The 23,443-nt window shown below is 36.4% G+C and overlaps 1 protein-coding gene across 5 annotated transcripts in view; it reads left to right on the top strand.

The window, feature by feature from the left end:
- The window catches only part of RUNDC3B (RUN domain containing 3B), a 152,877-nt gene that overhangs the window by 80,980 nt on the left and 48,454 nt on the right, over positions 1-23,443 (top strand). For all 5 annotated transcript variants that reach the window (XM_059934021.1, XM_059934019.1, XM_059934020.1 and 2 more), the window contains 2 exons: positions 4,690-4,779; positions 6,865-6,945. In XM_059934021.1, the coding sequence (XP_059790004.1) occupies positions 4,690-4,779; positions 6,865-6,945 (171 nt within the window). The remainder of the gene's footprint in view (positions 1-4,689; positions 4,780-6,864; positions 6,946-23,443) is intronic.

Genomic DNA, 23,443 nt, shown 5'->3' with positions numbered 1-23,443 from the left:
AGATTTCTTGATTCCCTGCCCCACCCCGTCCTGCAACCCTGTTCATCCACTTCTTGGCAAATGGTTTCGCTGCCCTACTTACATGGCTGATGAAGTCAGAATCTGAAATTCATATTTGATTCCTTTTTCTCCTTCATTCTTTTTTTATATATAAATTTATTTTATTTCTTTCTGACTTCATTGGGTCTTCATTGCTGCACGCGGGCTTTCTCTAGTTGCGGTCAGTGGGAGCTACTCTTCGTTGCTGTGCGTGGGCTTCTCATTGTGGTGGCTTCTCTTGTTGCAGAGCACAGGCTCTAGGCACATAGGCTTCAGTAGTTGTGGCACAAGTGCTCAGTAGTTGTGGCTCACGGGCTCTAGAGCGCAGGCTCAGCCATTGTGGCGCACGGGCTTAGTTGCTCCGCGGCATGTGGGATCTTCCCGGACCAGGGATCGAACCCGTGTTCCCTGCATTGTCAGGCGGATTCTTAAGCACTGCGCCACCAGGGAAGCCCTTCTCCTTCGTTCTTTCCAGTCATTCCAGTAGCAAGTCTTTTCGATCCTATCTCCAAAATCTATCTCGAATCTACCCATTTACCTTTATCGCCTTGGCTGCAAGAGTAATGCGTACCTCTCTCATCTCTTGCTTATACTCCCCTATTGGCCTCCCATCTGAGATTCCAGTTTGCCCCCTCCCAGTAGCCACCCAGCTTCCAGCCAGTCTTCTTAAAAGTAAAAGGGATCCTGTCAATTCCCACTTTAAACATTGAAATGGTTTCTCATTACTTTAGCCAGCAGGCTCTGCAAATATATTCCCTGGAGTCAGACCCTGGATTCGCCACTTTCTGGCTGTGGAATCTTGGGTAAATTGCTTACTCCCTCCATGGCATAGTATTTCGTGGAAAAGTTTAAACAAGATAATTCATGTAAAGCACTTATAAGTGTGCCTGGCACTCAGTAAATGTTTACAATTATTGTTAATGTTATATGGCCTACAGAACCCTGTGTGATCAAACTTCTCTGGGCCTAAGGTCTCAGACTAAACACTTGAGGATGTCTTTCCTAATGACTTTCTTCAAAGTTGGGTTCTCCTTTAATTTTTCTCTACCTCAACAACTTATTTATTTACTTTATACTACTTACCATCTCTGATTATCTTTTTTCAGCCTGTCCTCTCGCCTAGACTATAAGCTCCATAAAGAGGGGTCATGTTTACCTTATTCACCATTTTATCTATAGTGTATAACACAGTTCTTGCTATATTATGTATTTATTGATAAAAATAATTAAAGAATCTCACATTCTTTTGGAGATTTATTTTTTGGCCAGTTTTTCATTCTGATTCCGTTTGACTTAGAATAGAACATTTCTTTATAATGCTGTAATTTGTTTTGTATGTCATGAGGGAGAATCTTCTTTATCTCCTCCCTTCAAGTTTCTTATGTAAGGACTAAACTGGGGAAGAGAACAAGATGTTGATAAAGAAATTTCTTTGGTTTATAAGATAAGCTTTCTCATATTTTAATATTGTACTTTTAGCGTGTGGAATAACTTATGACTCAAAAAAGGAAATTTTGAAGCATGATATTGTGCAGTATCAACATAATCTATTCTGGTTGTTCACTTTGGATCCCACCCAAAGGATATTTGTTATTGAAGTACCTGAAAGGCCTTAAAATAATCTTTCAGAATGAACACTAAGGATGGCATTATAGAGACATATTTCAACTAAAATTAAATTATATGTGTTAATAAAAAGAGTATTATTCTTATTATGGTATTATTTTAAATACTTTTCTAGTTTCTAATATATTTCTAGTCAACATACAAATAATTGGAAAGAGTATACCTAATAGAAAGTGGGAGCTTTTCTTCCAGACCACAGTAATATCAAATAGTTGCTCACAGTTTTCCTTTGCTTCTAAAATACAAAACTTCTTTAAAGATATAGTCTACTACATAAATCTTTAAACAGAAGTTTTTAATATATTTTTCACCTTGGTACTTTCAATATTTATAATACATTTTTGCAAGTCAGTATGCTCTTTTGGTTAGATCCTGCTCATAAAAATATTTTCTTTAGAACAAAAAATATTTTCAACAAAAAAAAGGGAATTTTTTTAGTATATACCTTACTATTATTGGATTAGTCATCTTAGACTTTGCTCTTGGCTCATTGGTTACATAATCTTGGTTATATAAGCAAACTTTTTTAATGTTCCAGTTTTTCTATGAGATAAAATGAAGAAGTTGAAAGCTTACAGTCTTTAGAAGTCTTTGAAAATATTGATAACAGGAATCAGATTTTCAGTCAAAATTATTGATATGTTGGTTTGATTAAGGGAATATAAAATTAATTTTTCCTAATAGCTTCTGCCTCTCTAATATACATGAATGAGTGTGTTGTCTTTGATTAAATGATAGAAATATAATCTTTTTCAGATCACTTCAATTCAGTATTCTTTTAAATATTGTTATTTTTAAAATTTGTTATCTCAAACTTAGAAGTGCATTTACTGAAAATTTTTTGTTTTTTTAACCAGGACTAATAATGAAAAGTTCAGCATACAATGGACAATTCTCTTAACTAGCCTTTCCTCTTCCATTTGTCCTCCCTTCCCCTCTGGTGCAGTGAAGACTGTTAAATTAAATCAGGTCTATGCAGCATTATGCTTCATGCTTGGTTTTATTCGAGTGGAATTATTGATTTCACATATAGCAAGCACTTCACTTATATGGGTTAGCTTAAAAAAATCAGTAGTAAAACAAAAGCCAAAAAACCTCAGTAAATCAATATGATATACACACATATAAATGACCTTTAGGCTTAAAAATTTTTCTAAAAACCAGTTAGTTTTTATTTGTTTCAGGTATTTTTCATTAGTTCCTAATATAATATTAACATTAGGAAACAAGCAAGAATAGTTTTGATCTGACTCCTAGAATGTACTTTAAAACATGGTGGGCTCAAGGTGGCAAATAAAAGTAGACCTTTTCTTATATAGGGAAGTACTAGGAATAATGGGTGATTGCCAGTGTCAAAAGCCAGAACAAACACATGTGTCCCATAGAATGTGGTGGTCTAGAACCATTGGAATCACAGTTCTTCCAGGAGTTGATAAAATATTCTGCCAACAGCCAATTTAGCCATTGGGGCAGGGACAAGATCTCAGATGTATAGATTTGTCTAAATATCTTTTAGACAAATCTGTATATCTTAGATTACCTTTTTGTGGAACACCTCAGTTGAATATGTAGAAATTACTTCCCTTTATTTTACTAATCTTTGTTAGGCTGGAACTTTTAGTTTTTCTCCTTTTATGTAAATGAATAAAAACAATTCCCATATTTCCGAGGAAACAGAAAACATCTAATCCAAGCTAGTCTTCCCACCATGTTTGTTGGCAGCCTTACATCTGTCAGAGGGTAAATAGTTGTCTCTTATTTTTCTTTGTACTTTTTATTCATATAAAATTCCTTAAGGTCCATAACAGAGGTTAAATTCTCTTTAAATATTTTTGTTTTAAAAGAAGTATTATGGTTTAATAGAAAATATGTAGAACTTAAAGTAAGAAGGATTGGTTTTCCTCCTTGATAAGTTTATCAGCATAAGCTTGGGCAAATTGTTTTAACCTGACTCAGTTCTTGATGGTGCATTTGAAATGAATGACAATTCCTTCAGCATTTACTTCATGGGCTTTGCAATTATTAAATAGTATGATTGTAAAAGTATTTGGTAAACTGTGGACTATTCAGTATTGATGATAGTATTATAAACTTTACATGCAGCCTTTATAAACTCATGAATATGGAAAAGAGCAAGACAAATTTCATTTAATAAGAAACTTTCCTTTTAGTTAGTGGGGTGTTATAGAGTGGTGTTCACTGTGTGTAATATAAATAGTTATAACAATTTAATTATCCCTGTTACTGAACATAAACCAGTTTTTGCATACTATTATTTTTAAAAAGAAGTAAATTCAATGATCTTACATTCTTTTGTGGAAAAATACCTTAAGCCCATATTAAATAATATTTTTTTCAAAATATTTATTTTAAATATTTTAAAATAAAACTTTAGTATTTTAAAAATTAACATTAACCAAAACAGAAGGCTTTCCAGGAATTAGCACAGATAGATTCATATTCACTTTTTGTCAAAGATATGATGAATACTTTTTTTTCATAGGCAGCCACCTTGCTAGCCCATCTGCCCTATTAGTATTGTAGTGTTAAAGGTTAGCATAAATTACTATTAATCACACCTTCCTAGTTCTTAATTTAGTTAATAACCGTTGGAATTACAGAAAAACAGAATGTATGTTTGTTTTTGTTCTATGTATAGAATAATAATCTACATAGTATTGAAAATAGACCAGTATAAATGACTGTGAATTTACCACCTTTCAGTTTACATTTATATTGCTTCACTCTTAGAGAAAAATGCTAGACACTGTAGACCCCTTGAATGCGTCACTTTGGGGATTCTTTTTAAGAGAGGTTTAAGCACTTAGAATGATTTTCTTTGTTACGGTGGCAGCTTTTTTTTTCTAAATATCTGCAAGACTTGAGTGATCCAAGTATGTTCTTGTTGTGACAAATTAAATAAAATTTAGTTCTTTCTACTTTCGCTTGGGCTCTAAGTGATTTCTGTAGATGAAACTTCAGTCAGTTTTTAATATTTATGTGTTCACCCATTTCACTTTTTAGGAGATTTTATGAAGATGGAGCAATTGTCTTGGGTGAGGAAGCAAATATGCTTGCTGGCATGCTGCTTGGACTCAATGCTATTGATTTCAGGTATTTCATCTAACTACATGCATTATGACTTAAAGTTTTTCTACCTCATAATAGTTTCTACTTATGATTCTTTTCCTTCAGTTTTCTAAGTAAAGCACACAGTTGGATATTGATTTGATTTATGTTGTTCCCTTTCGAATGAGATCAGTTTTCTAAATAGGTTTGCTCTCAAAAAAGAGGCTGTCTCAAACTTAGGGAATTAACTGACAACCTTGCTCTCTAGTTCGGGTAAAAAAGCTTGGACCACATCCTGCCAAGCAGAGAAGTCATGCACTCTGGTAGCACTGAAGGAAGGTTTTGGATCTCATCTCTTAGTATTTTTCAACTACTGCTTTAAAATGAAAAAGAAATACACTAAAAGAAAATTCAAACCCAGAAAGATTTTCATTGTCTCATGTGGTGAGATAACGAGGATATTGACAGACTATCTTAGGTATGTTATGTTTCTTGTTTTGTATCTAGACTATTAAAAATTTTGTTAATATTTGCTTTTATTATCAACAAGATGAATTGATTTCAGAATAAGATTACAAGTACTAAAAATGGACATTGTAAGTTCTTTTTAGGTTGATGGCAGTATCCTTTTGCATTTCTTTAATTGATCTAAGATTTTACATTGTACTAAAAGTAAAAGGTTTGTCTAGAAAAAGAACTCAAACATGAGAATGAAGGAAGTATTATATTTTTATTGAAATATATCACTTAAAAATCCAAGAATGTTAACAAATAAGTATAAAACTTAAATGAAAATCTACTTTTAATTTTTAGTTCATTTTTGAACTAAAAAATAATGCTACCCAGTTTCACTGAGGTTAACTTTTTCTAGTAAATCACTTCTTTGCAAAATACTTTTCACTTTGTAAGTGTAACTTTCCTCTATTTAAAATTTGATAAGTGGGATTGGGTTAATTAGCCTAATTCTTTATGATGAACCAGATGGATGCAGTTATGCAGGTTGTCTTTATGATCCCTCTAAGGGTGTTAACTTTTTACATGGCATGTTGCTGGCTCTGTCCAAATACTTTACAACTTAATTTATTTTTTAGTTGGGAAAAAAAAATGGGATAAGAATCTAAACTCTTGGCTTATTGTAACCCATTGATACTGTATAGAGAGCAGGTGTCTTAAAGATGCATTAGTAACATTTCTATAAATGAAGGAAAGCCCAGGTAAAATGTTGCCACTTTGATTCTTTCCTCATTCAATTCTGGAAAAATATATACTGCACCCTTGATAATAACATATTAGAACAAGTATTTCAACAGGCAAATTTCCCAAAGAAACCAGAAGGTAGTGGTTCATATATGAATTTTTTTCTTTCTTTTTTTTTTTTAAATTAATTTATTTTATTTATTTATTTTTGGCTGCACTGGGTCTTCGTTGCTGCTGGCGGGCTTTCTCGAGTTGCGGCTAGCAGGGCCTATTCTTCGTTGCGGTGCGCGGGCTTCTCATTGCGGTGGCTTCTCTTGTTGCGGAGCACGGGCTCTAGGCGCGCGGGCTTCAGTAGTTGTAGCACGCGGGCTCGGTAGTTGTGGCTTGCGGGCTCCAGAGCACAGGCTAAGCAGCTGTGGCGCACGGGCCCAGCTGCTCCGTGGCATATGGGATCTTCCCAGACCAGGGCTCAAACCCACGTCCCCTGAATTGGCAGGCTGGCTCTCAACCACTGTGCCACCAGGGAAACCATATGAATTTTTTTCTAATTAGACCTTTTTAGGAGATATTAAGTGTCACCTGAGAATTTGTAAATGTGAACAACAAGGCTTCATTTGAAAATTCTCTAGCGATGTCTTAAGAATTTAATAAAGACCAAGATAGTATGAAATAAATAATGTTTGAACAGATTTCTCAGTAAGTTTTACTTTTGCATGATATATTTATGTAACAGTGTTATTAACTCATACAAGCCTTTGTTATTGACATGGAAGGTAGAATATCTTTATGAGGTGTTTATAACAAGTCACATTTAAATTACAAATAAAAAATTCACCTGCAATTTGATGAAACAAATGTCTCTAACAAGAGATTGTTTATAACACTTTGATTTAAATTTTTATGTATTAATATATTTACTGTCTATTGTCTTAGCTTCTGCCTGAAGGGAGAAGGATTAGATGGCAACTTTCCTGCTGTAATAGACTATACACCATATTTGAAGTTTACCCAAAGGTATTTGACATTTTGAAATATGTTATTGAAATCTTAATTTATAATTGAATGTCTTGTTGTGCAATATATTCATCTGATTAAAACTACTTTTTATAAAACATTTATTTCAGTATCAGAGATCATTCAAAAATATAAACTCCAGTTGTGTTTTTAGTATATATGTAAATATATAGTTTTTACATAATTGTAATCCCTGTGTAAATATAGTTTTTAAAAAATAGCATGTATTTCTACTGCTGTAGTCAATATAATAACTTTAATAGCTCTATAATAGTCCATTGAGATTACAAAACTATAATTCATTATTTAGATTGTTTTTCATTTATCTCCATTATAATGAAAAGAATAATGAACATTTTTGTGCAAATAAATTTTCCTTTTGTTTCTGTTGTGAATTTATAGAGTTATTCAGGTAAGTACAGTAAAAAATTTTGTGGCTCTTAAAGTCTGTTCTTAGAGTTGTATCAGTTTATCCTACTACCAGTATTTTGTGAGAGTTATGGATTTTCCATAATCTCATCAGCATTGAAAATTAATCAGATGAAATCTAAAGATATTCTGAAGATCTTCTCGCATAATTGATTTCCTGAATAGAATAATGATCTTTATATACTTCTTTTTTTTTCACATCTTTATTGGAGTATAAATGCTTTACAGTGTTGTGTTAGTTTCTGCTGTACAACAAAGTGAATCAGCTATATGTATACATATATCCCCATATCCCCTCCCTCTTGCGCCTCCCTCCCACCCTCCCTATGCCACCCCTCTAGGTCGTCACAAAGCACTGAGCTGATCTCCCTGTGCTGTGCCACAGCTTCCTACTAGCCATCCATTTTACATTTGGTAGTGTATATATGTCAATGCTACTCTCTCACCTCATCCCAGCTTCCCCTTACCCCCTTGTGCCCTCAAGTTCATTCTCTACGTCTGTGTCTTTATGCCTGCCCTGCCACTAGGTTCATGAGTACCACTTTTTAAAATGCCATACATATGCATTAGCGTACAGTGTTTGCTTTTCTCTTTCTGACTTACTTCACTCTGTATGACAGATTCTAGGTCCATCCACTTCACTACAAATAACTCAATTTTGTTCCTTTTTTATGGCTGAGTAATATTCCATTATATATATGTGCAACATCTTCTTTATCCATTTATCTGTCGATGGACATTTAGGTTGCATCCATGTGCTGGCTCTTGTAAATAGTGCTGCAGTGAACATTGTGGAACATATATCTTTTTGAATTATGGTTTTCTCAGGGTATATGCCCAGTAGTGAGATTGCTGGGTCATATGGTAGTTCTATTTTTATTTTTTTTAAGGAACCTCCATACTGTTCTCCATAGTGGCTGTATCAGTTTACATTCCCACCAACAGTGCAGGAGGGTTCCCTTTTCTCCACACCCTCTCCAGCACTTATTTTTCTAGATTTTTTGATGATGGCCATTCTGACCAGTGTGAGGTGATATCTCATTGTGGTTTTGATTTGCATTTCTCTAATGATTAGTGATGTTGAGCATCTTTTCATGTATTTGTTGGCCATCTGTATATCTTCTTTGGAGAAATGTCTATTTAGGTCTTCCACCCATTTTTGAATTGGGTTGTTTGGTTTTGTGATATTGAGCTGCATGAGCTGCTTGTATATTTTGGAGATTAATCTTTTGTCCGTTGTTTCATTTGCAAATATTTTCTCCCATTCTGAGGGTTGTCTTTTGGTCTTGTTTATGGTTTCCTTTGCTGTGCAAAAGCTTTTAAGTTTCATTAGGTCCCATTTGTTTATTTTTGTTTTTATTTCCCTTACTCTAGGAGGTGGGTCAAAAAGGATCTTGCTATGATTTATGTCATATAGTGTTCTGCCTGTCTTTTCCTCTGAGAGTTTTATAGTGTCTGGCCTTATTTAATCCATTTTGAGTTTATTTTTGTGTATGGTGTTAGGGTGTGTTCTAATTTCATTCTTTTACATTGTAGCTCTCCAGTTTTCCCAGCACCACTTATTGAAGAGGCTGTCATTTCTCCATCGTATATTCTTGCCTCCTTTATCAAAGATGAGGTGACCATATGTGCGTGGGTTTATCTCTTGGCTTTCTATCCCATTCCACTGATCTATATTTCTGTTTTTGTGCCAGTACCATACTGTCCTGATTACTGTAGCTTTGTAGTATATATAGTCTGAAGTCAGGGAGCCTGATTCCTCCAGCTCTGTTTTTCTTTCTCAAGATTGCTTTGGCTATTCAGGGTATTTTGTGTTTCCATACAAATTGTAAAATTTTTTGTTCTAGTTCTGTGAAAAATGCCATTGGTAATTTGATAGGGATTGCATTGAACCTGTAGATCGCTTTGGGTGTAGTACAGCCATTTTCACAATATTGATTCTTCCAGCCCAGGAGCATGGTATAGCTCTCCATCTGTTTATGTTATCTTTGATTTCTTTCATTAGTGTTTTATAGTTTTCTGATTACAGGTCTTTTGCCTCCTTAGGTAGGTTTATTCCTAGGTATTTTATTCTTTTTGTTGCAGTGGTAAATGGGATTGTTTCCTTAATTTCTCTTTCTGATCTTTTGTTGTTACTGTATAGGAATGCAAGAGATTTCTGTGCATTAATTTTGTATCCTGCAACCCTACCAAATTCACTGATTAGTTCCAGTAGTTTTCTGGTGGCATCTTTAGGGTTTTCTATGTATAGTATCATGTCATCTGCAAACAGTGACAGTTTTACTTCTTCTTTTCCAATTTGTATTCCTTTTATTTCTTTTTCTTCTTTGATTGCCATAGCTAGGACTTCCAAAACTCTGTTGAATAATAGTGGCGAGAGCGGACATCCTTATCTTGTTCCTGATCTTAGAGGAAATGGTTTCAGTTTTTCACCATTGAGCATGATGTTCGCTGTGGGTTTGTGATATATGGCTTTTATTATGTTGAGGCAGGTTCCCTCTATGCCCACTTTCTGGAGAGTTTTTATCATTAATGGGTGTTAAATTTTTTTTTTAATTTTATTTATTTATTATTTATTTTTGGCTGCATTGGGTCTTTGTTGCTGTGCACAGGCTTTCTCTAGTTGTGGCGAGCGGGGGCTACTCTTCGTTGCGGTGCATGGGCCTCTCATTGTGGTGGGTTCTCTTGTTACGGAGCACGGGCTCTAGGTACACGGGCTTCAAGTTGTGGCACGCAGGCTTCAATAGTTGTGGCTTGCGGGCTCTAGAGTGCAGGTTCAGTAGTTGTGGCGCACAGGCTTAGTTGCTCCGCACCATGTGGCATCTTCCTAGACCAGGGCTTGAACTAGTGTCCCCTGCATTGGCAGGTGGATTCTTAACCACTGTGCCACCAGGGAAGTCTCTCTTTATGATTTCTTTCCTTCTGCTAACTTTGGGTTTTCTTTGTTCTTCTTTCTCTGATTGCTGTAGGTGTAAGGTTAGATTGTTTATTTGAGATTTTTCTTGTGTCTTGAGGTGAGCTTGAATTGCTATGAACTTCCTTCTTAGAACTGCTTTTTCTGCATCCCATAGGTTTTTGGATCATCGTGTTTTCGTCGTCATTTGTTTCTAGGTATTTTTTTATTTCTTCTTTGATTTCTTCAATGACCTCTTGGCTATTTAGCAGTGCGCTGTCTAGCCTCCATGTATTTGTGTTTTTTTACCGTTTTTTTCCTGTAATTGATTTCTAATCTCATAGCATTGTGGTCGGAAAAGATGCTTGATATGATTTCAATTCTCTTAAATTTTCCAAGGCTTGATTTTTGACCCAAGATGTGGTCCATTCTGGAGAACGTTTCGTGTGCACTTGAGAAGAAAGTGTATTTTTCCGCTTTCAAGTGTAATGTCCTAAAAATATCAATTAAGTCTGTCTGGTCTATTGTGTCATTTAAAGCTTGTGTTTCCTTACTGATTTTCTGTCTGGATGATCTACTGGTGTAAGTGGGGTGTTAAAGTCCCCCACTATTATTGTATTACTGTCCATTTCTCCTTTTATGGCTGTTAGCATTTGCCTTATGTATTTTGAGGTGCTCTGTTGGGTGCATAAATATTTATAATTGTTATGTTTTCTTCTTGGATTGATCCCTTGATCATTATGTAGTGTCCTTCTTTATCTCTTGTAACAGTCTTTAATTTAAAGCCTATTTTATCTGATATGAGTATTGCTACTCCAGCTTTCTTGTGATTTCTGTTTGCATGGAATATCTTTTTCCATCGCCTCACTTTCAGTCTGTATGTGTCCCTAGGTCTGAAGTGGGTTTCTTGTAGACAGCATCTATAAGGGTTTTGTTTTTGTATTCATTCAGCCAGTCTGTGTCTTTTGGCTGGAGCATTTAATCCGTTTACATTCAAGGTGATTATCGATATGTATGTTCCTATTACCATTTTCATAACTGATTTGGGTTTGTTTTTGTGGATCTTTTTCTTCTCTTGTGTTTCCCACTTAGAGAAGTTCCTTTAGCATTTGTTGTAAAGCTGGTTTGGTGGTGCTGAATTCTCATAGCTTTTGTTTGTCTGTAAAGTTTTTGATTTCTCCGTCAATCTGAATGAGATCCCTGCTGGGTAGAGTAATCTTGGCTGTAGGTTTTTCCCTTTCATCACTTTAAATATGTCCTTCCACTCCCTTCTGTCTTGCAGAGTTTCTGCTGAAAGATCAGCTGTTAACCTTATGGGGATTCCCTTGTATGTTATTTGTTGCTTTTCCCTTGCTGCTTTTAATATTTTTTGTTTGTATTTAATTTTTGATAGTTTGATTAACATGTGTCTCGGCGTGTTTCTCTTTGGGTTTATCCTATATGGGACTCTCTATGCTTCCTGGACTTGATTCACTATTTCCTTTCCCATGTTAGGGAAGTTTTTGACTATAATCTCTTCAAATATTTTCTCAGACCCTTTCTTTTCCTCTTCTTCTTCCAGAACCCCTATAATTCAAATGTTGGTACGTTTAATGTTGTCTCAGAGGTCTCTGAGACTATCCTCAATTCTTTTCATTCTTTTTTCTTTATTCTACTCCCCACCAGTTATTTCCACCATTTTATCTTCCAGCTCACTTATCCATTGTTTTGCCTTAGTTACTCTGTTATTGATTCCTTCTAGAATATTTTACATTTCAGTTATTGTGTTGTTCATCACTGTTTGTTTGCTCTTTAGTTCTTCTAGATCTTTGTTAAACGTTTCTTGTATTTTCTCCATTCTGTTTCTGAGATTTTGGATCATCTTTACTATCATTACTCTGAATTCTTTTTCAGGTAGGTTGCCTATTTTGTCTTCATTTATTTGATCTTGTATGTTTTTACCTTTCTCCTTTGTCTGTAACATTTTTTTTTGGCCTGAGGCGTCCAGCACTGGAGTTTGCAGGCAGTTGTGTAGAGCCAGGTCTTGGTGCTGAGATGAGGACCTCTGGGAGGCCTCACTCCAATTAATATTCCCTGGGGTCTGAGGTTCTCTGTTAGTCCAGCAGTTTGGGCTTGGTGCTCCCACCACAGGAGCTCAGGCCAACGTCCAGCCTGGGAACCAAGATTCCGCAAGCTGCATGATGTGGCCAAAAAAAAAAAACAAAAACAAAACCAAGTAGTACAATAACAAAGAATAAAAAATAAAATAAAATTAGAAAGATATATTAGGAAAAATAAAAATATAATTGAAACAACTGCAACAAGGTAAAACAAAACCACAACAGAAAAAAGAAAATAAATAAACAAATAAATTTAAAAAGGGGGGGGAACAAGCCAAAAGGAGCAGAGCAATAACAAAGTATAAAGAATACAATAGGGCTTCCCTGGTGGCGCAGTGGTTGAGAATCTGCCTGCCAATGCAGGGGACACGGGTTCGAGCCCTGGTCTGGGAAGATCCCACATGCCGCAGAGCAAATAGGCCCGTGAGCCACAATTACTGAGCCTGTGCATCTGGAGCCTGTGCTCCGCAACAAGAGAGGCTGCGATAGTGAGAGGCCCGCGCACCGCGATGAAGAGTGGCCCCCACTTGCCACAATTAGAGAAAGCCCTCGCACAGAAACGAAGACCCAACACAGCCATAAATAAATAAATTAAATTAAATTAAAAATTAAAAAAAATAATAATAATATTAAAAAAAAAGAATACAATAAAATTAGAAAAATAAAAGATTTATTAGAAAAAATAAAAATATAAATGAATCAACAACAGGGTAAAACAGAACCCCAACCTAAAAGAAGAAAAAAGAAAAAAAAAGCCTTGGCTAAGTGGGGCAGAGTTTAGATGGGGTTTGGAACATAGCCAGGGGTGGGGTTTAGGGTGGGGTGGGGCCTTGGTGGGGAGTGACGTTTCAACGTGGGGCAGGGCCTAGGCTCAAGACCCATACCAGCTGGAAAAGGCCTTGTGGGCGGGGCCTAGGCGGGCGACGTTCAAGCGTAGGGCGGGGCCTCTGCTTAGGACCTGCACAGAAGGGGAGAGGCAGCACGTTCGAAGAAGGGCTTCTGGCGTGTGGGGTTCTGGAGTTTGGAGGCAAGGTCCTGGGTGAGGGTGTGTGGGTAGGGGTTAGGGCCAGCGCATTGGAAGGGGTCTCTGAGGGGGTCTCCGAGCCTAGAGGTAGGGCCCTGGGTGGGGGTGTGGGGGCAGGGCTTGGGTTCTGCGGCAGGAGGGAGGCTCTGAGGGCAGAGGATTAGGCCCGGGAGCCCAAGAGGCTGTGCCTAAGTGGACAGGGAAAGCCTGGCCCCGTTCCCTTCCGTTCCTTCACGCCCCTGCCCCACCGTTTCCCGCAGGGTCTCCCCCATCTCGTGGGTGTGTCCCACTGGGTGTAGGAACTCCTTCCCTCCCCCAGCTGCCCCTCAGGGGCGCCAGTCCTGTCCCGCCTCCACTTCTCCTACCCCCATCCCTACCCCCACCCAGGCCCCACGTCCTACCCAGTCGCTGGGGGTTCCTCCTGTCCCCTTAGGTGTCTGTGGTCCCCCACTGGTGCCGGGTAGGTGCCCTAGTTGTGCGGGAGATGCGAATTTCACGTCCTCCTAGTCTGCCATCTTGACTCCGCCCCCCTCTCTTTATATACTTCTAAAATGTTATTATCAGGCCAAAGCTGTAAGGGAGATAGAGTGAGTAATATATGTATATATATAATATATGTATGTGTACACACAAACATACACACACACTTGAGATACATTTATTGAGTGCCTAAAGAAACTTTCCTAGGGATACATGCATGTCAAGAGTATAGGAACTTTGTGAACTTCTAAAAAGGAATGCAGTCCCTGTATCCAAGATAATCACCATCTAGTAAGAGAAGTCACTATGATTTCAGAGCTAGGAGTGTGAAGCTATTTTAGGTGATGAAGGAGAAGGAGGAATAGAGTATTATGGTACAAAGATTTCTAACTTAAGTAAGTGGATCCCTTGGGAAAAGGGATAATTCTGTTACATTAGATCTAGAAAAGAAATACACCAAGAAGATGTTTTAAACAGGCATAAAATTGTACTGTTTTGGGATATGTTCGGATTATAGGACATTTTGTGAAGATAACGGATAGTTCAAAACAGTACTAGTAAAAATATCAATACTATTTATTGCATGTTTATTATATAGCAAGCATTGTTCTAAGTCCTTTACTTCTATTAACTCATTAATCTCAAAAGCCAGTGAGGTAAGCACCACTGTCCTTATTTTTAAATGAGAAAACTGAAACACAGAGAGGTTAAATACCTTGTACGTAGTCACACAGCTAGTTTGTGCAGAGTGGGCCTCAAGTCTGAAATTAAAGAGCAAGGTGACAGTTGGAGATAGGAGTTTGGTCATCAGAATGCAGATAGAAAAGCTATTTTTAGTGATTTAGGAAATAATTTAAATTAAAAAATGAAGAGAAATATAAATACAGATTTTTCTCTTTTCTTACATAAGAGACTGTAGTAATTATTACAATGCTTTTATAAAGATACGATAATGAAACCTTCTCATCTGGTGCCCTCAGAATGAGTTTAATGATCTATATTCTATGTCCCCAGCTGCTTAGCCACTTTTGTCTGATTTTTTGTGCAGCTTCCTCTTTCTTTAATGCACTAATCCAAACATATATGTATACCTTCCTCTTCTTTATATACTAAAGGATCCCTACTATCTTGTTATATAAAGAATACTAAAACAAGAAAGGAAATACCAATTCAACCTAGTCATAACCCAGTTAGCATTACAGACCATGGAGTTTTTCTTTTTACAAAGATTTAAACTATCCTAACAGTCATAAGGAGCCAATATTTTTTAAATTGAATTACTTCCACCCAAATGTACCTGTAATTAGACACAATTTTTAAAAATTCTATTTGATGCCTAATTTAAGAAACCGTAAGAGTCTCTCCCTCCCCAAATTACTGCTTTTAACTTATTTGGAAAATAAGTATTTATTGTAGAATAATTGGAAAATACAGAAAGGTAGAAAGTAGAAGAAAGCTTAAGTCACTCATCTTACATTTAAGGAGCAACTGCTAGAAGCATTAACATTTTAATGGATAGCTTTCAGCCTTTTCTGTGCATAGGAATATTTTTTAATTAAAATGGAAGCATAATATACATGTAACTGTTTCCCTTAATACTGTATAGTGAACATTGTTGCATGTCTTTAACTATCCTTCTATAGCATCATTTCCTAAAATGAATAGAACTCATTATTTGTATAGTATGTTAACCCAGTTATTGTTGGACTTTTGGAGTGCATTTAGTTCCCTGTCGTATATAGTATTGCAGTTAATATCCTTGTAACTACATCTTTTTATGCAGAACCATCATTATTTCTTTAAGTTAAAATCCTGGAAGTAGGGGCTTCCCTAGTGGCACAGTGGTTGAGAATCTGCCTGCCAATGCAGGGGACATGGGCTTGAGCCCTGGTTCGGGAAGATCCCACATGCTGCAGAATAACTAAGCCCATGCACCACAACTACTGAGCCTGCGAGCCACAACAACTGAGGCCGCATGCCACAACTACTGAAGCCCACACGCCTAGAGCCCATGCTCCGCAACAATAGAAGCCACCGCAATAAGAAGCCCTCACACCTCAACGAAGAGTAGCCCCTGCTCGCTGCAACTAGAGAAAGCCCACATGCAGCAACGCAGACCCAGCACAGCCAAAAATAAATTAAAAAAAAAAAAAATCCTGGAAGTAGAATTTCTAGTATATATGTTATTGAAACTTTTGAAACATGCTGTCAAGAGAGCATGTCCAGAGAGGCCATACTAATTTAGATCCTATCAGCAATATGTGACAGTGCCTGCCTCCACAATTTCCAACTTAAAGGTGTGGCTAATTCTGTAAGTAAAAAAATGATATCCTGTTGTTGTTTTGGTTTGCATTTATTTGATTGCTGGTGAAGTTGAACTTTAAAAAATATTTATTAGCTATTAGTCTTTTGAAATAGAGTTTTATCCTTCTGAAGCTAAATATATGAAATATGTTAATAGAAAACATCCTAAAATGTATTTCATATTTTAAATTGGTTTAATTAAGTTTTAGGTTGTGTACCAGTGAGAAAAGTTTTTTCTGAGTTACTGCTTGGTGTAACTTTAAACATTTTTTTCTTGAATGGATTTTAGGCCAAAAAAGGCTAATACTAGCCAATGATTATTGGTCTTCTATGATGCCTTCAATTTTTCACTTTAAAATATAGCATTCTAATAGCTAAGTCTTTATACTTAGAATGATTATTTCCTAAAGAGGTAAATTTCTGCAAACAAAATTGCTGAGTGAAAGAGACCATAAACGATCAAGCATGCTGTTAAATTGCCCTTCCTAAACGTAGCATTCCATATACTGTCCATATCTGCAGGTTCCACATCCTTGAATCAACCAACTGTGGATCAAATGTGTATGGGACTTGTACATATAAGGGACTTGAGCATCCATGGACTTTGATATCTGGGGGGGCTCCTGGAACCAGTCCTTCATGAGTACTGAGGGACCACTGTACTCTGCCTTTTCCCCCTCTTAGTAGGGAGAAACTAATCATTTGCTACCAAAGGCCAGTCTTTTGGCCTGTGTACTGCATCCCATCCTGTCTTTTCTGTTTAAGGTCTTAGCTCCAGCAGTTGTCCCCTTCCATTAATTTTTCCTTTTCTAGATCTTCCCACACATCACAGCATATAAGCATGTTGTTATTTTCCTCATCTTAAAAAATGAAACAGAGAAACTTTCCTAACCCCACATTCACTTCTAGCTGTTTCTCAGTACCCCTTCCTTTATGACAAAACCGTGCCTCCCTTTTTTTTTTTGCCTCCATTCTCTCTTGAACTATTCAAATGAGCTTTAATACCTACCACTGAAACTGCTCTTTTCAGAGTCACCAGTAATTGTCTTGTTGCCAAATCCAGGGGTTAGTTTCCTCACTTTACTTGACCTTGGAGCAGTTGTTTGATACACATGACTGCTCTTGTCAGCACTCCTGCTTTTCCTCCTTTTTGCTCCTTCTTACTCTCCTTCACTGCTTTCTCCTCATTTCCCCAACCTCTCAATGTCGGAGTGTTTCAGAGATCAGTCCTGAATCATCTTCTCTGTCTATACTAAGTAGTTTCATCCAGTTTCATGGCTTTAAATACTATCTATATGCTGCTTCTTTCCCAAATATATACTTCCACCTGGAACACTACTCTAAACTCTGAACTCATACATCCAGCTGCCAACTTGACACCTCCACTTGGATGTGTAATAAGCACCTCAGATACAACATGTACAATAATGAACTCCTAATCCCACCACCCCACACACCCCCTCACACAAAAACACTTTCCTTCCTTTAGTCTTTGCCATTCCAAGAATGGTAGTTCTGGCATTCCAGTTGTTCATGCTCAAAAACTTTAGAGTCATTGTTGAATTCTCTCTTCCGTAATCCACATATGATCCATCAGCAGATATTTTTGCACCACCGTCACCTCCTAAATTTAAACCTGGAGATTTGCAAGGGTCTTCATGCTTCACCTCTGACTCCTGTAGCTTATTTCTCCATAGAGCAGCCAGAGTGATCCTTCTGAAATAGAAGTCAAATCACTTCATTCCTCTGCTCACAACTCTCCAGTAGTTTCTTTCCTTCGGACCCGAAGTGAAAAACAAATTCCTTAGCTGGTCTGGCCTCCAGTACCTCTCTGACCTCATGTCTTACTCCCTGCCCTGTTACTCTCTGTGCTTCAGTAACACTGGCCATCTTGTTATCCCTTGAGAACACTGGGCACACCTGTGCGTCTTTCTGTTCTCTCTACCAGGAGCACAGTCTCTCTCAGATATTTGCATGGCTAGTTTGCTCATCTCTAAACCTCAGCTTAATACCACCTTAGTAATGAAGCCTCCACTGAATGTTCTGTCTAAAATAGTGATACCAGTTCCCCTTACTGGTGTGACCTCAAGCAATTGCTTATCTCTTATTCTCATTTTCTTCATTTGCTGAATGAACCTATGAAATAGTACAGCAGTACCTCATGGGGATATCATGAGGATTAATGAGGTGATGTATGTGAAGTGTTTATACAGTTCCTTGGACCACCATAGTCAGTATTTATTTTCTGCCTTGCCCTTATAAGGAACTTCCTTGTTATCAGTTCTCCCTTTCTACTCTTGGATGTTTTTATTTATTTTTTGTTTAAAAAAATTTTTTTGTATTCATTGCTTTTTTCTTTGTTTCCATATATATATAAATTTATTTATTAATTTATTTTTACTTTTGGCTGCGTTGGGTCTTTGTTCCTGCACGCAGGCTTTCTCTAGTTGTGGAGAGCGGGGGCTACTCTTTGTTGCGGTGCGCGGGCTTCTCATTGCGGTGGCTTCTCTTGTTGCGGAGCACGGGCTCTAGGTGCGTGGGCTTCAGGCTTTATGGCACACGGGCTCAGTAGTTGTGGCTCGCGGGCTCTAGAGCACAGGCTCAATAGTTGTGGTGCATGGGCTTAGTTGCTCCGCAGCGTGTGAGATCTTCCCAGAACAGGGATGGAACCCGTGTCCCCTTCACTGGCAGGCAGATTTCTAACCACTGTGCCACCAGGGAAGTCCCTCTTAGATGTTTTTAAAACTTACTGATTTATTTATGATCTTTCCAGTTTCTATTATTGGTTCAGTTTTGGTAAATTATATTTTGTTAAAATTTTCAGAATTTTATATCGTGATGTTCAGAGAATTTCTTTTAATATCTTTTAAATCTCTTTTCATCTCTAGTTATATTACCTTTTGCTTTTTGTTATCGTAACTTTTATTTTTTTGTCTTTTTTAAATCATCCTTGCCAAAGCTTTATCAATTTTGTTAGTCATTAAGTGTTTGCTTTTCTTTGTTGATCCTCTGTTATACCTTTGCCATCTAACTCATTAATTTCGGTTTTTATCTATACTATTTTGTTTCTTCTACCTCCTTTGGGTTTGTGATGATCTTTTCTTACTCTTTTGTAAAATCAACTTTATTGAGGTATCATTAACAAGTAAAATTCTAAGGTATTTAAAGTGTACATTGTGCACGCTTCCCTGGTGGCGCAGTGGTTGAGAATCCGCCTGCCAATGCAGGGGACACAGGTTCGATCCCTGGTCTGGGAAGATCCCACATGCCACGGAGCAGCTAAGCCCGTGCGCCACAACTACTGAGCCTGTGCTCTAGAGCCCGTGAGCCACAACTACTGAGCCCGCATGCCACAACTACTGAAGCCCGTGTGCCTAGAGCCCGTGCTCCACAACTAGAGAAGCCACCGCAATGAGAAGCCCGCACACTGCAACGAAGAGTAGCCCCCGCTCGCAACTAGAGAAAGCCTGTGCACAGCAACGAAGACCCAACACAGCCAAAAATAAATAAATTAAATAAATTTATTTTAAAATAAATAAATAAAATTTTTTTAAAAAGTGTACATTGTGGTGATTTGATGCCATATTTTGATAATGTATACTTTGTGGAAGGATTTCCCCCATGTTGTTAATTAACATATGCATCACCTCACGTATTTATCTTTTTGTGTGTGTGTGAGAACATTTAAGTTCTACTCTCCTAACAAATTTCAATTGTACGATACAGTGTTATCAACTATAATCACCATGTTTTACACTAGATCCTCAGACTTTATTAATCTTATAGCTGAAAGCTTGTACCCTTTTAACAACCTCTCCCTATTCCTCCTCCTCACCCCTGGGAACCATTTTCTACTCTCTATTTCTATGAGTTTGACTTTTTTTTTAAGATTCCACATATAAGTGATATGTCCAGTATTTGTCTTTCTGTGTCTGGCTTATCTCACTTAGCATAATGCTCTCAGGATCCATCCATGTTGTTGCAAATGGCAAGATTTCTTAACCTCTCATGGCTGAACGGTATTCCACTGTGTATATGTATACACCACATCTTCTTTATCCATTCATTTATTGATGGACACTTAGCTTGTTTCCATATCTTGATTACTTGTGCTGCAGTAAACATGGGAGTACAGGTATCTCTTCAAGATTCTGTTTTCATTTCCTTTTGATACATTCCTGGAAGTGGGATTGCTGGATCATACAGTAGTTCTATTTTCAATATTTTGAGGAAACTCCATACTGTTTTCCATAATGACTGTATCGATTGACACTCCCACAGCAATGCACAAGGGTTCCCTTTTCTCCACATCCCCATCAACACTTATCTTTTTGATGATAGCCATTCTTTTTTTTTTTTTTTTTTTTTAAGATGATAGCCATTATGACAGATGTGAGGTGATATCTTGTGATTTTGATTTGCATTTCCCGGATGATAAGTGATGTTGAGCACCTTTTTATGTACCTGTTGGCCATTTGTATGTCCTTTTTGGAAAAATGTCTATTCTCTTCCTCTGATTATTTTTCAATCACATTGTTTGTTTTTTGGCTATTGTTTGAGTTCTCTATATATCTTGGATATTAACTCCTTATCAGATATATGATTTGCAAATATTTCCTCCTATTCTGTAGGTTGCCTTTTCATTTTGTTGCTGGTTTCCTTTGCTGTGCAGAAGCCTTTTAGTTTGATGTAGCCCCACTTCTTTATCTTGCTTTTGCTTTTTTTTTTTTTTTACTTTTTTTTCTTTTTGGTGTCAAATCCAAAAATCAGTGTCAAGATTGATATCAAGGAGCTTACCCCTTATGTTTTCTCCTAGGATTTTTACAGTTTCAGGTCTTACATTCAAGTCTTTAATCAATTTAGAATTGATTTTTGTATATGGTATAAGATAGGGTTCCAGTTTCATTCTTTTGCAGGTGGGTGACCAGTTTTCTCAGCAACATTTGTTGGAAAAGCTGTCTTTCCCCATTGTATATTCTTGGCTTCTTTGCCATAAATTAATTGACCATATATACATGGGTTTGTTTCTGGGCTCTCTGTTCCGTTCCATTAATCTACGTATCTGTATTTATGCCAGTACTGTACTGTTTTGATTACTGTAGATTTGTAATATATTTTGAAAGCAGGAAGTGTAATGCCTCCAATTTTGTTCTTCTTCCTCTAAATTGCTTTGGCTATTGGGGGTATTTTGTGGTTCCAATACAAATTTTAGGATTGTTTGTTCTATTTCTGTGAAAAACGCATTGGAAGTTTTGTAGGCATTGCATTAAACCTGTAGATTGATTTAGGTAGTATGGACATTTTAACAATATTAATTCTTTCAATTCATGAGCACAAAATATCATTCCATTTAATTGTGTCTTCAGTTTTTTCATCAATGTCTTACAGTTTGCAGTGTACAGGTCTTCCACCTTCTTAGTTAAATTTATTCGTAGGTATTTTATTCTTCTTAATGCAACTGCAAATGGGATTGTTCTCTTAATTTCTCTTTCTGGTAGTTGATTATTAGTGTATAGAAATGCAACTGATTTTTGTATATTTATACTATATCCTGCAACTTTACGGAATTTATTTATTCTGACAGTTTTTTGGTGGAGTCTAGGGTTTTTATATTTAATATCATGTCATATGCAAATAGTGACAGTTTTATTTCTTCCTTTTTGACTTGGATGCCTTTCATTTCTTTCTCTTGCCTATTTGCTCTCTGGTTAGGACTTCCAATACTATGTTGAATATAAGTGGTGAGAGTGGGCACTCTTGTCTTATTCCTGATCTTAGAAGAAAAGCTTTCAGCTTTTCAGCATTGAATATGGTGTTAGCTGTGGGCTCAACATACATAGCCTGTATTATGTTGAAGTATGTTCCCTCTATACCCAGTTTGTTGAGAGCTTTTATGATCTTTTCTTTCTCAATACTTAAATTTACTTCTTTTCTTATGAGTAAATAAGGCTTATAAACATCCCTTGAAGTACTACTTTAGCTGCATCCTAAAAGTTTGATAAGTTATTTTTTATTTTAGTTGTTTAAAGTACAGGTTCCACTATAATTTTTTGACCAAAGGTTACTTGGAGTATAATTTTTAATTTTCAAATATTTTCAGTGCCTTTGTTATTGTTGTGATTAGTGAATGTGGTCTACATAATAATAGTTCCTTGAAATCTGTTGAGAAATGGTCTAGGATCAATGGTATTCCAATGATTGGGTCTAATATTCATTAGATTATGCTTGTTAATGGTGTTGTTCTAATACAGTATTTTATATCCTTTCTCATTTATCTTTTTTCATCTTTTTAATTATTGAAATAATGTAGTAAATTCTTCAGTATGATATTTGATTTCTCGGGTTTTCCTTGTGATACTTTTAATTTTTTAAACTAACTTGTCAGATGCATACAATTATAGAATTCTTAATTTATCCTGATGTAATGAATTAGTATCAATATGTAGTAACCACAAACATGTAGTAATTTTTTTAATTCCTTGAAGTGTATTTTGTCTGATATTAATGGAGTCTAACCAGTTTTCTTTAGGTTAATATTTTTCTAGTATCTTTTTTTTTTAACCGTATTTGATCTGGCATGCCTTCCATTTAATATGTGAGAAAATGGTTTCACAGTAATAGTAATGTGTCATTGGTTGTAAGTTGTACCCTGATTTCAGATGTGTTAATATGAAAAAATGTACAGCAAGAATTTATGAAATAAGAGTTCTTTTAACCTTTCTGTGCCCTTACGTTTTTAAGTATATCTTTTAAAATAGTACTTAACTTGAGTTTAGAAACTCTAGTCTGATGGTCTTTATCTTTTAACTGAGGTGCTTAGGATATTTACTGATATTTTTGGATTGATATCCACTCTATTGCTTTTTTACTTTCTATTTGTCCTTTCTTTTTCTACTCTTTCTGTCTTGTTCTTCTTCTTGTTTTTTTTTTTTTTTTTTTTGGATTGACTTTTCCTCTCCTCCCATCTCATTCCTCTACTAGTTTATAATTTACATACTTCTCTTACTGGTACTCCACTAGTTTTACTATGCATATTTAAACCTTAACAAAGGCTAAATTTAATATCTTTACCATTTATCCTGATAAATGAAGACCTTGTATTGTTTTAACTCTGATCATTTCATTCTTGACATATGCTATTATTGTCCAAAATTTTAGATCTGTCATTGATTTATTTAAAACTCCATAATCTAGACATTATTGTTAGTGTTTATACTCTCACTATTTGTTTAGGTTTACTCATAAGTTAACTATTTGCTAAGTGTTCTT

The sequence above is a fragment of the Balaenoptera ricei genome, chromosome 9, assembly GCF_028023285.1.
Source record: "Balaenoptera ricei isolate mBalRic1 chromosome 9, mBalRic1.hap2, whole genome shotgun sequence".
NCBI classification, from domain to species: domain Eukaryota; kingdom Metazoa; phylum Chordata; class Mammalia; order Artiodactyla; family Balaenopteridae; genus Balaenoptera; species Balaenoptera ricei.
This window is presented reverse-complemented; position numbering and strand designations above follow the sequence as displayed.